At 38.9% G+C, this 14157-nt stretch overlaps 1 protein-coding gene across 1 annotated transcript in view; it reads right to left on the reverse strand.

Moving 5' to 3' along the window:
- Positions 1–14157, reverse strand: part of RTN4IP1 (reticulon 4 interacting protein 1) — a 49467-nt gene that overhangs the window by 31965 nt on the left and 3345 nt on the right. The window contains exons 3-5 of the mRNA XM_030316055.1: positions 6396–6547; positions 5085–5153; positions 4059–4183 (exon numbers count right to left, since the gene is read on the reverse strand). Coding sequence (XP_030171915.1) covers positions 4059–4183; positions 5085–5153; positions 6396–6547 — 346 coding nt within the window. The remainder of the gene's footprint in view (positions 1–4058; positions 4184–5084; positions 5154–6395; positions 6548–14157) is intronic.

The raw sequence follows: 14157 nt of genomic DNA on the forward strand, positions 1-14157 counted from the left end.
CAACACCACCAAACTAACAAATGAGGGCTGTCAATTAAAATGCAAAAGCATTTGAGGCTTACTCACTGCATGAGAAAACTTGGACTCCCTAGAAATCTTAGAGCTCCCACATTAACGAAACTCGGAAGACATTTTTCCCAGTTTGATAACCATCCTAAATTTTACAGGACATGAACAATGAGTTGTGCTGTGGACGGGGAGGCAGCAGAGTTCGGAAACAGTATCAGGTTTTGGCTTAAGGGAAATGCCAGTTAATGGATATTAGGAATGTAGAGAAGAGCCAGGGTGACGGTCAGGAAGTCTTGTTTTGTACCAGGTGAGCTTCAAATATGAAGAAGCCATCTAACTGAAACTCAGCAGAGAGTTTGGCATTAGAAACAGATCCGCAAGCTTCCATAATATACACAGAAGCTGGGAGGAGGTGAGAGATCTCCGAGAGACAGAGAGTAATGATGGAGTGGACACTGGGAACACAGTAACAGTTAAGGATTGGAGAAAGAAAGGGTCCTCTAAAAATTACAAAAAATGGTCAAAAAGGCAAGAAAACTAAAGGAGTCCAGTGTCCTGAAACCATGAAAAAAGTGAGTATTAAGTTAGTGGTTAACAGTGCCATATACTTCACGAAGATCAAATGATAAGAAGAACTGAGAAAGATCACCTGGTTGGCCACTTAGTCAGCTATGACCCCGGTGAGAACAGCTGTAGCTGAATGGCAATGCTGGAAGCTAAATTACGGTCACTGAGGAGCAAATGACTTCTCAACTTCCCAAGATATTATCCTAGTCACCCAGAAAACTCATCTGTAAAACACAAATTGCTAGGAGAAAATTTTCTACTATTTCTTTGATTGAGCCCTCCTGGGGCTCCAGGGGGTCCAGAAGCAGAGTCAAGATCCATTTGCATCACACCAGCCAGAGTCTCCACCCTCCCTCTCCTCTTCCTCCCAGCCCCAAGATTTCTTCACAAAGGAGCAAGTAAAGGGCCAGGGTTTCTTTCTTCTTCCCCCTACCCCTCTAACCCTACCACCCAGTCAAGTGCAAATGAAAACCCGAACTCCACAGGGGTGGCGGGAGCGGAGACGGGGAGAAATAGGTGGGTGGTCCAGTGAAGAACAGGCAGAAGGCTTCTGAAAGAAGGAAACGGTGTTATTACCGATATAAGCACAGTGGTGGTAGTGATAGTGGGGGATAAACCCGATGTTTTTCAAGTTGCAGCCTGTGTAATTCTGTAACAGAACTAATCAGACACACAATTTACAATCATAGGACAAAATTTTACTGTCAAAAAGCCTAATCAGGTAAGAAACAGCGAAAAGCATTCCTAAATTCATTGCATTGTATACACAATTTAAAAGTGAAATTTATTTTGTAGAAGAGGAATGGTTCAATTTCTAAGACTTTCTAATACTTCTGTCAAACAGAGTGAAGTACAACTTTCCCTGTAAAAGATGAATTTCAGGTAGAGCATGAAGTACGCAAGATGTACCATGTCACTACCAATAAATAGAACATCAGACTGAACTGCTTTCAAAATATACCTGGTGTAACCACTTTTTAAAACCTGTCTATCATCTTGAGAGCCCTAGGTTATCTATGTTTTCCAACTTAATAAATCATGAAGAAACTATGGATGGGCTGGTAACAAAAAAATCACTTCACCTGACATTTTCTAGTGCTATCAAAGTGTGGGCATAAATGACATTTTGTGACATCAATATTAAACTATTACCTCGGTTAACTGATGCTCAGTTGTTGCAGAAATACAATTATATAACAAAAAAGGAAAAAGTAAACCCATTGAACTCTTAGAAAGCTTGGTCTTAATTTCAAAAAGCTGTTTGTTATAAAGAAATCCTATAAAATCTTCCAGGGTGCTGATGGGTGTTTTTTTTTTTTTTTTTTAATTAACCAGTTAGAAAAACAGACTATTAAGACCCTGTTAACAAACACTGACCTGCTTTACTGCAGACTAAAACATGCCTCAATGCCAACAGCTAATAGAGAATAATTATGGCTTAGAGACACTAAAATATGCTCCCCCATTCACAATGAATAGTCAAACTGAAAAAAGCCACTCTGGACACTGGAACCTCTGAATTGATGTATAGTAAAAATCCCACTCTCGTCAGAATTTCTTCACATAAAATTATTTTTTATAGTGCTTTAAGATGCTCACATCACTCATTCAATTCCCACAAATAAGGAGTGGGAGAAGTGGGCCATTATGACCACTTCAGTAGACAACTTTCCTAGAGCACCCAGGGGCCAGGTCTCATTACCACTTGGAACAAAGGCATGCTACAGATCAGGTCACCAAGTATGTGGGGATGCAGGAAATTCAGGAGATGAGCTAGGGAGGCTCTTTACAGTAGATTTCACTCCAGTGTGGTTAATATGCGGCTAAATCAACGAACACACCCAACTGAATATACAATATAATGGCCTTAGAAGGTATAAGACTTCCCACTTCTCAGAGCTCCCCTAACAACCTGCCCCGTCCTACACCCAGTGCGTTGGAGGAAACTGCGCAAGACAGGAAATGGCACGCACATGGTCACCTCATTAGTCGGCAGCAGAGTTGGAGAACAGGACCTGGGGCTCTATTTCCCCAGTTCCAAGCCATTACTGCTTAAACAGAAGGCAATGCAGTACCAAGGAATTACCCACAAGACTTATAATAAAATGGGGGCACGGATCCATGTACCTGAGAAGAGGCAACTAGAGTTGTTTCTAAATTGTCTTCAAGATACTAAAAACAAGTATGTGTGGAGAACCCTGAACTGGCAAAAGAAATGAGAGCTCTCTAACCATAGTGCACTTATGGTCACGCAGGCATAGAAAGTCTAATGTTTTTAAGGAAGAACAAAACAAAACAAAATAATAAAGCATCAATGTCAATGCAGAGCCTACAGTAATAATAAAGGTCTAAAAACCCTGAATTTTGCAAGGTTATTAACGAAAACAAACCATTAGAAAAATCTTTGTGGCCAGACTAATTTACTTTAAACAAAGTAGTTGACCTAAATGGTAACTTCAAAAGGTTAAAAAATAAACAGGATTGACCTTTAGAGTAAACACCTGCCATGAATTCTACAACAAAGGGTAGCACTTCATTAGATGAATCATCTTCACACTGCTTTCAGAAATACAGCTATTAAGCTTTCATTAAATTCAATCCTTTATAACCCAACACATTAAATGTAAAGGGTAAGGTTTCAGAAAAGTATAGTTATTTTACCTGCACAATTCTTAGTAATCAAAAAACTCATTTTAACTTATTAAAAATTGACCTATAGCTCTCTCCTTTATCACCATCATTAAATGGTTCTTAGTCTCTCCTTTTCTCACCAAAAAATAAAATCAGTATCCCCTATCGGGCCAACTTTCTAAAATACAAAAAAATACAATCTCATTGCTCATAACAGCAGCCACTATTTACTGAGTGCCTTCCATGGGCCACAATCTGGGCCACTAGTTTTACTTGTGTTATCTCATTGAACCATTAAAACAAAACTCACAGAAGTGACGGAGGGCGCCACCCAGCTAGAAAGTAGCAGGGTCTGGATACGGACTCAAGTACACCGAAGACATTTCTACTCACTGCTGTTGCTAACTCAAACAATAAACACTTTGAAGCACAAGAATTGACCTAACGGGTGCCAGGCACTGAGCCTAAGAGAACTTAAGAATAATCAACAGTGTTTTGCAGTCCCTTTATATCTGGTCTGGAATATAATATGCAAGTGAGAGAGTAAATCCTAGTAGAGGTAGGAAAACAAAACAAAACAAAAACACCTGCACCTTCACAGCATTCTTCAGAAAATGTATAAGATGATCCTTAAAACTTTTAAGGAATCTAATAAAAGCTAGGATCTTCTTTGCAGAGATTCACATACGAAATCACACTATTTAGGCGATTCACACAACTAAAGTTCACCTACATGTTTCCATTTAAAAATTTTTAATTCCCATTTGCTCGGGCTAAGAATCAACACAAGAAAGTGCAACCTGACACAAATAGAGTTGAAGGGAGGTTTAGATGTCACAGTTGATACTTACCGTTTTCCTGTGCAATTCTTGTCATTCAGGCCGCCAACCTTGTGTATGGCAGACCAGGCTGTGAGAGCCACATATGGCAAAGAGGCAGCTTGAGTATGAGTGAGTGATTTGGGCTTCAGAGAGACCTAAATTCGAAGAGAGCAGTTAAAAATAAGCAATGACTTGCAAACCTATGAACACAAGTAAACATCTTTACCTGTGTAGGAATCCAACTACTTTCATAGATAAGTCTGTAACATTCTACCAGGTTCAGTGTTTACTGCATGCCCTCCTCCAAGATTATCCCTAAGGAATATTCTCCTAATGACTCAATCTACCTCACAGAGGTTCAGTAATATTTTATAGGCTACATTATCAGATAAAGCAGCTTAATTCTTCATAAAGAGACCACATTCAATAATCCCATTAGTCCTGAGTATACCCAGATATAAATCCAAATAAACCTTGAGCCCTCATAAACACATTCTAATTTGTTTCTGAGATCAGCTGTTTCCTTTACTCCCATTTAGTGCAAGATAATCTTTCCAGACTTTCTCTGATCTCAGTAATATACCCCCTTTTCCCTTCCTGCCCTGCCTTCTGTAGCCAATTTGCTCAATGTTAACCCCTTTCTCTCTATTCAAATCGTCAAGCTCACCTGACTGTATTCGACTAGACTGTTTTTAAAGTTATTTAAAACAGCCTAATACTCCCATGCTTCTGTTGATGATTAATCAGTATGCTCCATTTGGTATATTTGGTTTCAACTGCTCATACTGGGTAAAACTGAGAAACACAGCAGGGCTTCTCAATCTCACTCCAAATCCCTGCTCCACGGGAGACAAAGAACCGCTTTGGCAGGCAGTGTTACTAATGACATGAAATACTTTTTTACTCTTTCAATAGTCCCTCTTCTCTATCTTAGCTCTTTCAAAACTACCCATAAAACAAAAACCTGATCTGAAAAACAACCAGTTATTTCAGAGATATTTGTCAGTCTTTGTTTATACTTTCTAATGGCATTTCAGCATAGAGTTGGTGAGTTACCTCATTCCCACTGACTACAACGAACTCTGACAGAGTGCCTTGTTTCCAGGGAGGAACTGCAGCCCAGACCTGAAACACACAACTTCATTAGAAACATATTTTCTGACCAAAGCTCAGCATGAGGGTTTTCCCCAGTAACAGACCCCATCCTGTGAAAAAAGCACAAATCAGCAATATACCAAGCAAAAGAGTTATTTTCACATAATATAAATGTAGTACGATTCTGGATTTATCAAGTCCAACCACACTGGAAGCAGACGCCAGTAAATCCTAGTGTATTTACTGACTACTTAGAGTACTAGTAAGAGCACAGTCTCTGGGGCTTGAATTCTGGCTCCCGTGCTTACCAGCCATGGGGCCTCTTTATAGCTTGGTTTCCCCATCGTGTAAATGGTGCCTAACTACCTACTTCATTAGGATTAAATGTGTTATTTTATGAAAAGCAACTAGAACAGTGTTAGCTATTATTATAAGCTCACGTTAACTTCTTGGTATAAAAGTTCAAAGTGACAAATGACAGGTTATTATACCAAACTTTAGCTATTTTAAAACATCTAACCCATAGGGTAGAAACTGTCATTTAAAGACTTCTTCCAGGGCAAAAAAAAAAAAGCCCAATCCTACATATTTTAAAGTTGGGCAATTCTTAAGCACTAGATTTAGAAAATTCAGGTACAGTCAAGCTATTTTTTGGCTTTTTTTTTTTTCATTTTTTTTAGAGAGAGAGCGAGAGCATGAGCAGTAGAGGGAGAGGGAGAATCTCTAGGAGGCTCCATGCCCAGTGTGAAGTCCAATGTGGGGCTCGATCTCACAAACCTGGAGATCATGACCTGAGCCAAAATCAAGAGTCAGACACTTACTGGCTGAGCCACCCAGGCACCTAACAGTCAAGCTATTTTTTAACTGTTTGTGAAAAATGTAACAACAGAACCAAGAACATGAAGGTTCTGGCCAAAGTTCAGTATACTTGTTGAAAAGAAGAAAAAGGGGTGCCTGGGTGGCTCAGTCGGTTGGGCGTCTGACCTCGGCTCAGGTCGTGATCTCACGGCTCTGTGAGTTCAAGCCCCGTGCGGGCTCTGTGCTGACACCTCGGAGCCTGGAGCCTGCTGCAGATTCTGTGTCTCCTTCTCTCTCTGCCCCTGCCCCGCTTGCTCTCTCTCTCCGTCTCAAAATAAATAAACACTAAAAAAATTAAAAAAAAAAAAAAAAAAAGAAAAGAAGAAAAAAGGTCAAGGACACAGATATGGGAATTTCATTTTGCTTCTTTCAGAAGTATATTTAGAAAAAGAAGAGTGACCGCGCAGATCTCACCTCATCTCCAGGCTTGAAGTACCTCACATCAAGTCCACATTCCATCACCACCCCAGAGACGTCCCGGCCCAGAGTCAGGGGAAATTCTTCTCCTTTGGTTTTAATATGTAGAGGATCACGTTTCATATTTAAAGCCGTAGCTCCATAACCACCTATGAAATACAATGTATCCGTTGCCTCCAAAAGAATGGAAGGATTTAAAAACTACTACAGGGTTACAGGCCACATACAATTCTAGATCCTCAAATGTAGATTATAAAATAATCAACCTTACAGTTTTTTTATCATCACATGCAAAAGCACAAAAACAATGAATGTTCTTTTCACAGAAAATTATATACTTGGAAAGTTATAACCACTTGTTAAACTAAAGGTACCAGTGCTCAAAATGTTTTTGAAATTCCAATTTTTGAAGTGGTCTTCAGAATTTAGGGGATTTCTTTCATACTTTTACTCTGTTCTTTGAAGATGGTTTCTTTTATTCATTCGTTAAGTTAAAAAAAATTGGTTTTAATGCTTATTTTTGAGAGAGAGAGAGAGAGCATGCACGCCTGTGCGCACATGAGCGGGGGAGGTGCAGAGAGACAGGGAGACACAGAATCCGAAGCAGGCTCCAGGCTCTGAAGTGTCAGCACAGAGCCCAACGCAGGGCTCAAACCCACGATGCCCAAGACCATGACCTGAGTCAAAGCTCAACCGACTGAGCCACCCAGGCACCCCAAATCATTTGTGATCTTTTTAAACAACAAAGTCATTTGGTGCCAAGTCTAGTGAAGAAGATAAATGTTAAAGCTGTTTGAAGTTAACAAATAGGCATGGGTCTAGTATTTGATATGGACATTGTCTAGGAGTAATGTTCCCCATGTCCCAAAAAATGTTTCCAGAACATCTTTGAAATAAGTACATAGATTCAGGAGTTGAAAAAAAGCCATTTGACTGCATCTATTCTGATACAAGTCAAGTTAACTGCTTTATTATACATGGTTTTATTTTTTTTTTAATATTGACATAAATATCAGCTAACTAGAGCTGAAAACATTCTAGTAACTTTTTTGTTTTAAATAAATTGGCTACTCTATCTATAATAACCCAAAGTAGTTTGTTACAAAATTTCAACATATAAAATGACTTTTCTAAGACACGAAAGTATCTGTTATTGCCCCTATTGCTTGACATTTCTGAGAACATTTCTGCTAGATGAGGTTCTTCAGGATAAGCACTCTTTCTACCTTTCCAGTGTCATGTACCACATTTAAGCTCCCAAACCACTAAACCTCTCCGTAAGACTCCTCTTTCCTCCCCATCCACCAACCCTCAGTGGTAGCACATTAGATCCTAAGGATGAGAAGAAACTAGCAACAGAGACTAAGAAGGCTTGACTGGTGAAGAGGGGTCCTGAAGACCAAGGGAAGAGGGTCATTTCAAGAAGTCAAATGCTGACAGGGAAGACAGTTTTTCAAATAAAAAGTTGCCAAGAGGTTTTTCAAAAAAACCAAACAACTGGATCCAACAACATAGCAGTCTTTGGTGACCTTGACAGCAGTTACTGTGGCATGGAGCGCTCAAAAGAGAACGGGCAGTGAAGAACCAGGGACCTGAGACCATTCAACTCTTTCAAATAGTTTTGCTCTAAAGGGGAGCTAGAAATGAAACAGTGGTTGGAGGGATGCAAGTGAGATGGAGAGAGGATTTTTGAGTGTGCATTTTTTTTCCTCTTTAAGAGGGGAGACATAACAACAAGACTGTGTGCTAATCAGAATGATTCAATGGAAAGGCAAAGACTGATGATACAGTTACGAATTTCTGAAACCGTGCTCCTGAGATGATGAAAGGGGATGGAATCTAGAGGAAGACTGGCCTCAGATAAGAGCAATGACAGTTAATCCATACAGTGGGAGGGATGGTAGAAGATCCAGGGGGGAGATGACAGGTGGGTGGCCTGTAGAAGTTGTTTTTCTAATGAACAAAAAAATCAAGACTATGGGAGAGAGTGTTTCAAGGTTAGGATAGTCCCAGAAAACCTAAGCTGATGGCCATCATGCCAATATTACACATTTGCCATCTGGCTAATTAGGGGTGCACGCTGTCAGGGGGGGAAAAAAAAGCAACTTCACACGTAATATTTATGGAAGTCATGTTTCATTTTTCCTGTCTTACATCCCTTTTCCATGCCTAAAACACAATTAAACAATAAGTCTCTGAAAGTCCTATGTGGTCTGGGCAACAAAAGTGGGTATTTAGCCATGTCAGGGTGTAGCTGCTGTTTCAAAGCTGCCAAAATTCTTCGGTCCCTTCTGAGGTACAGAGGCTGCAGGACAAGGCTGCTCAGGTTTCTTGGTCACCCTGACATGCTGATGCATCAGCTGAGTAGCACTGGCTCACTGCTACTACTAGCTAAACAAGCCCCAAATCCAGAATGCAGCCGGTAGCAAGTGAAAACCTGCTAGGTGACACAAAGGAATGGGGGCCCTTCGGAGGCCCATTGTTAGAGATTGTCAATAAGGCTCAGGAATTGGGATGATGTGGCAAGGCGGTCATTCAAAATAGAAGGAGAGATAAAAAGTTTCCCAAACAAAAATTAAGGGAGTTTGTGACCACTAAACCAGCCCTGCAAGAAATTTTAAGGGGGGACTCTCTGAGGGGAGAAAAGATGAAAACAAACAAAGACCAAAAGCAACAAAGACTAGAAAGGACCAAAGAACACCACCAGAAACTCCAACTCTACAAGCAACATCATGGCAATAAATTCATATCTTTCAGTACTCACTGTAAATGTCAATAGACTAAATGTTCTAATCAAAAGACACAGGGTAACAGAATGGATAAGAAAACAAGATCCATCTATATGCTGTTTACAAGAGACCCACTTTAGACCTAAAGACACCTTCAGATTGATAGTAAGAGTATGGAGAACCATCTATCATGCTAATGGTCAACAAAAGACAGACGGAGTAGCCATACTTACAGTCTTTATTTTAAAGTCTAGATTGTCTGATGTATCAAGAGATGCAGAAAGGCATTACATCATAATTAAGGGGTCTATCCACCAAGAAGACCTAACAATTGTAAACATGTATGCGCCAAATGTGGCAACACCCAAATATATAAATCAATTAATCACAAACATAAAGAAACTCATTGATAATAACACCATAAGAGTAGGGGACTTCAACACCCCACTTACAACAATGGACAGATCATCTAATCAAAAAATCAACAAGGAAACAATGGCTTTGAATGACACACTGGACCAGATGGACTTAACAGATATATTCAGAACATTTCATCCTAAAGCATCAGAATATACATTCTTCTCCAGTGCACATGGAACATTCTTCAGAATAGACCACATACTGGAACACAAACCAGCCCTCAACAAGTACAAAAAGACCAAGATCATACCGTGCATATTTTCAGACCACAATGCTATGAAATCAAAACACAAGAAAAAGTTTGGAAAGGTAACAAATACTTGGAGACTAAAGAACATCCTACTAAAGAATGAATGGGCTAACCAAGAAGTTACAGAGGAAATTAAAAAGTTCATGGAAGCCAATGAAAATAATAACACCACAACCAAAAACCTCTGGGATGCAGCAAAGGTGGTCATAAGAGGAAAGTATATAGCAATCCAAGCCTTCCTAAAGAAGGAAGAAAGGTCTCAGATACACAACCTAACCTTACACCTTAAGGAGCTGGAAAAAGAACTGCAAATAAAACCCCAAACCAGCAGAAAACAGGAAATAATAAAGATTAGGGCAGAAATTAATGCTATTGAAACCAAAAAACAAAACAGATCAAGGAAACCAGAAACTGGTTCTTTGAAAGAATTAACAAAATTGACAAACCACTAGCCAGTTTGATCAAAAAGAAAAAGGAAAGAACCCAAATAAATAAAATCAAGAATGAAAGAGGAGAGATCACAACCAACACAGCAGAAATAAAAACAATAAGAATATTATGAGCAATTATACGCCACTAAAATGGGCAATCTGGAAGAAATGGACAAATTCCTAGAAACTTATACACTACCAAAACTGAAACAGGAAGAAATAGAAAATTTGAACAGACCCATAACCAGTAAAGAAATCAAGTCAGTAATAAAAAAATCTCCCCAAAAATAAGGGTCCAGGGCCAGATGGCTTTCCAAGGGAATTCTACCAAACATTTAAAAGTTAACAACTATTCTCTTGAAGGTGTTCCAAAAAATCGAAATGGAAGGAAAACTTCCAACTCTTTCTATGAGGCCAGCATTACCTTGGATCCAAAACCAAACAGAGACCCCACTAAAAAGGAGAACTATAGACCAATTTCCCTGATGAACATGGATGCAAAAATCCTCAACAAGATATTAACCAACTGGCTCCAACAATACATTAAAAAAATTATTCACCACGACCAAGTGGGACTTATACCTGGGATGCAGGGCTGGCTCAATATCCACAAAAACAATCAATGTGATTCATCACATCAATAAAAGAAAGGACAACAACCATATGACCCTCTCAATAGATGCAGAGAAAGCATTTGACACAATACAGCATCCTTTCTCGATAAAAACCCTCAAGAAAGTAGCGATAGAAGGATCATAACTCGAGATCATAAAAGCCATATATGAAAGACCCAACACTAAGATCATCCTCAATGGGGAAACACTGAGAGCTTTCCCCCTAAGGTCAAGATATGACAGGGATGTCCACTCTCGCCACTATTATTCAACCTAGTATTGGAAGCCTTAGCCTCTGCAATCAGACAACACAAAGAAATAAAAGGCATCCAAATTGGCCAGGAGGAGGTCAAACTTTCACTCTTCGCAGATGACATGGTATTCTATATGGAAAACCCAATGAGCTAAAATCAATGCACAGAAATCGATTGCATTCCTATACGCCAACAATGAAGCAACAGAAAGAGAAATCAAGGAATCAATCCCATTTACAGTTGCATCAAAAATGATAAAATACCTAGGAATAAATCTAACCAAAGAGGTGAAACATCTATACACGGAAAACTACAGAAAGCTTATGAAAGAAATTGAAGACACAAAAAAAAAAAAAATGGAAAAAAAGACTCCACACTCCTGGATAGGAAGAACAAATATTGTTAAAATGTCAATACTACCCAAAAGCAATCTACATATTCAATGCAATTCTTATCAAAATAACACCAGCATTCTTCACAGAGCTAGAACAAACAATCCTACAATTTGTATGGAACCAGAAAAGACCCCTAATAGCCAAAGCAATCTTGAAAAAGAAAACCAAAGCAGGAGGCATCACAATCCCGGACTTCAAGCTGTTATTACAAAGCTGTAATCAAGACAGTATGGTACTGGCACAAAAACAGACACTCAGATCAATGGAACAGAATAGAGAACCCAGAAATGGGCCCACAGATGTATGGCCAACTAAGCTTTGACAAAGCAGGAAAGAATATCCAATGGAAAAAAGACGGGTCTTTTCAGCAAATGGTGTTGGGAAAACTGGACAGCCACATGCAGAAAAATGAACCTGGGCCACTTTCTTACACCACACACAAAATAAACTCAAAATGGATGAAAGACCTAAATGTAAGACAGGAAGCCATCAAAATCCTTGAGGAGAAAGCAGGCAAAAACCTCTTTGATCTTGGCTGTAGCAACTTCTTACTCAACACATCTCCAGAGGCAAGGGAAACAAAAGCAAAAATGAACTATTGGGACCTTATCAAGATAAAAAGCTTCTGCACAGTAAAGGAAACAATCAGCAAAACTAAAAGGCAACGACAGAATGGGAGAAGAAATTTGCAAACGACATATCAGATAAAGGGCTAGCATCTAAAATCTATAAAGAACTTATCAAACTCAACACCCAAAAAACAAATAATCCAGTGAAGAAATGGGCAAAAGACATGAATAGACACTTCTACAAGGAAGACATCCAGGTGGCTGACACATGAAAAAAATTCTCAACATCACTATCAGGGAAATGATACATCTCAGAACCACAATGAGATACCACCTCATACCTGTCAGACTGGCTAACATTAACAACTCAGGCAACAACAGATGTTGGTGAGGATGCAGAGAAAGGATCCCTTTTGCATCGCTGGTGGGAATGCAAGCTGGTGCAGCCACTCTGGAGAACAGGATGGAGGTTCCTCAAAAAATTAAAAATAGAACTACCCTATGACCCAGCAATTGCACTACTAGGCATTTATCCAAGGGATACAGGTATGCTGTTTCGAAGGAACACATGTACCCCAATATTTATACCATCACTATCAACAATAGCCAAAGCATGGAAAGAGCACAAATGTCCATCAATGGATGAATAAAGAAGATGTGGTATATACAATGGAGTATTACTCAGCAATCAAAAAGAATGAAATTTTGCCATTTGCAACTGCATGGATGGAACTAAAGGGTACTATGCTAAGTGAAATTAGAGAAAGACAAAAATCATATGACTTCACTCATATGAGGACTTTAAGAGACAAAACAGATGAACATAGGGAAGGGAAACAGAAATAATATAAAAACAGGGAGGGGGACAAAACAGAAGAGACTCTTAAATATGGAGAACGAACAGTTACTGGAGGGGTTATAGGAGGGGGGATGGGCTAAATGGGTAAGGGGCATTAAGGAATCTACCCCTGAAATATTGTTGCACTATATGTTAACTAATTTGGATGTAAATTAAAAAAAATAAAAAATAAATTAAAAAAAGAAAGAATTGGGATGATGTGAAAAATCCTAATCTGTCATCAGTTTCAGTGACTTTAATCCCATCTAAGGAAATCAAACTTTGTTGGGATGATTCTGTTGGCTATATATATTTTTGCATTTATTTAGCCATTTACAGGATTTATGATTTTATGTCCAATAAAAGTGGCTATCTCCAGAAAAACAGCCTGCCTTCATCTTTCAAAATAGACAGGTCCCTGCATTCTTGTCAAGGGAAACAAGTGCTTCCTACAGTTTATAATCTAGTACTCATTATTTTATTTCCCCAAGCTACCATTTCAGCAATCTTCTGCAACAACAATCACACATTCCACACCCCCAACCCCACCAAAAAAAAAAAAAAAAAAAAAAAAAAAAAAAAAAAAAAAAGAAAAGGATTCATGAGCAGGAAACATGGTAACTTACAAATAATATTACTTGGTTAAGTTATATAAAACTAAGATGTCTCAAGAATACTATATACAAGTAAAATGTGCCACAACATTACATTATTAAATAGCAGCCAAGAAAGTCCCGATCTAGCCAACCTACTGAAATCAAAACATACACAATACAAATTGTGCATGTGCATTCAAAGAAATGAAAAGTTAACAGGTTGAAATGAAGACAAAATGTACAAAGTACTCAAGGTTAGAACACCACTAATTTTAGTTACAACCTTAAGTTAAAATGAAAATATAAAATGACACAAAAATAATGACTGAATGACAACTACATATGTGAAGCACTAAAACAGGTAGTAGTTGACACAGAACATGAGATCTACCTTCAAAGGATTTATAATCAAAGGGGATGACAAAACATACTGATCATTGGGTATAAACCTTCCACTTAAAGGCATAGCCTATAAAAACTATTATCTTTTTTTTTTTTTTAATTTTTTTTTTTTCAACGTTTATTTATCTTTGGGACAGAGAGAGACAGAGCATGAACGGGGGAGGGGCAGAGAGAGAGGGAGGCACAGATTCGGAAACAGGCTCCAGGCCCTGAGCCATCAGCCCAGAGCCTGACGCGGGGCTCGAACTCACGGACTGCGAG

Source organism: Lynx canadensis, chromosome B2 (genome assembly GCF_007474595.2).
Source record: "Lynx canadensis isolate LIC74 chromosome B2, mLynCan4.pri.v2, whole genome shotgun sequence".
Taxonomy (NCBI): domain Eukaryota; kingdom Metazoa; phylum Chordata; class Mammalia; order Carnivora; family Felidae; genus Lynx; species Lynx canadensis.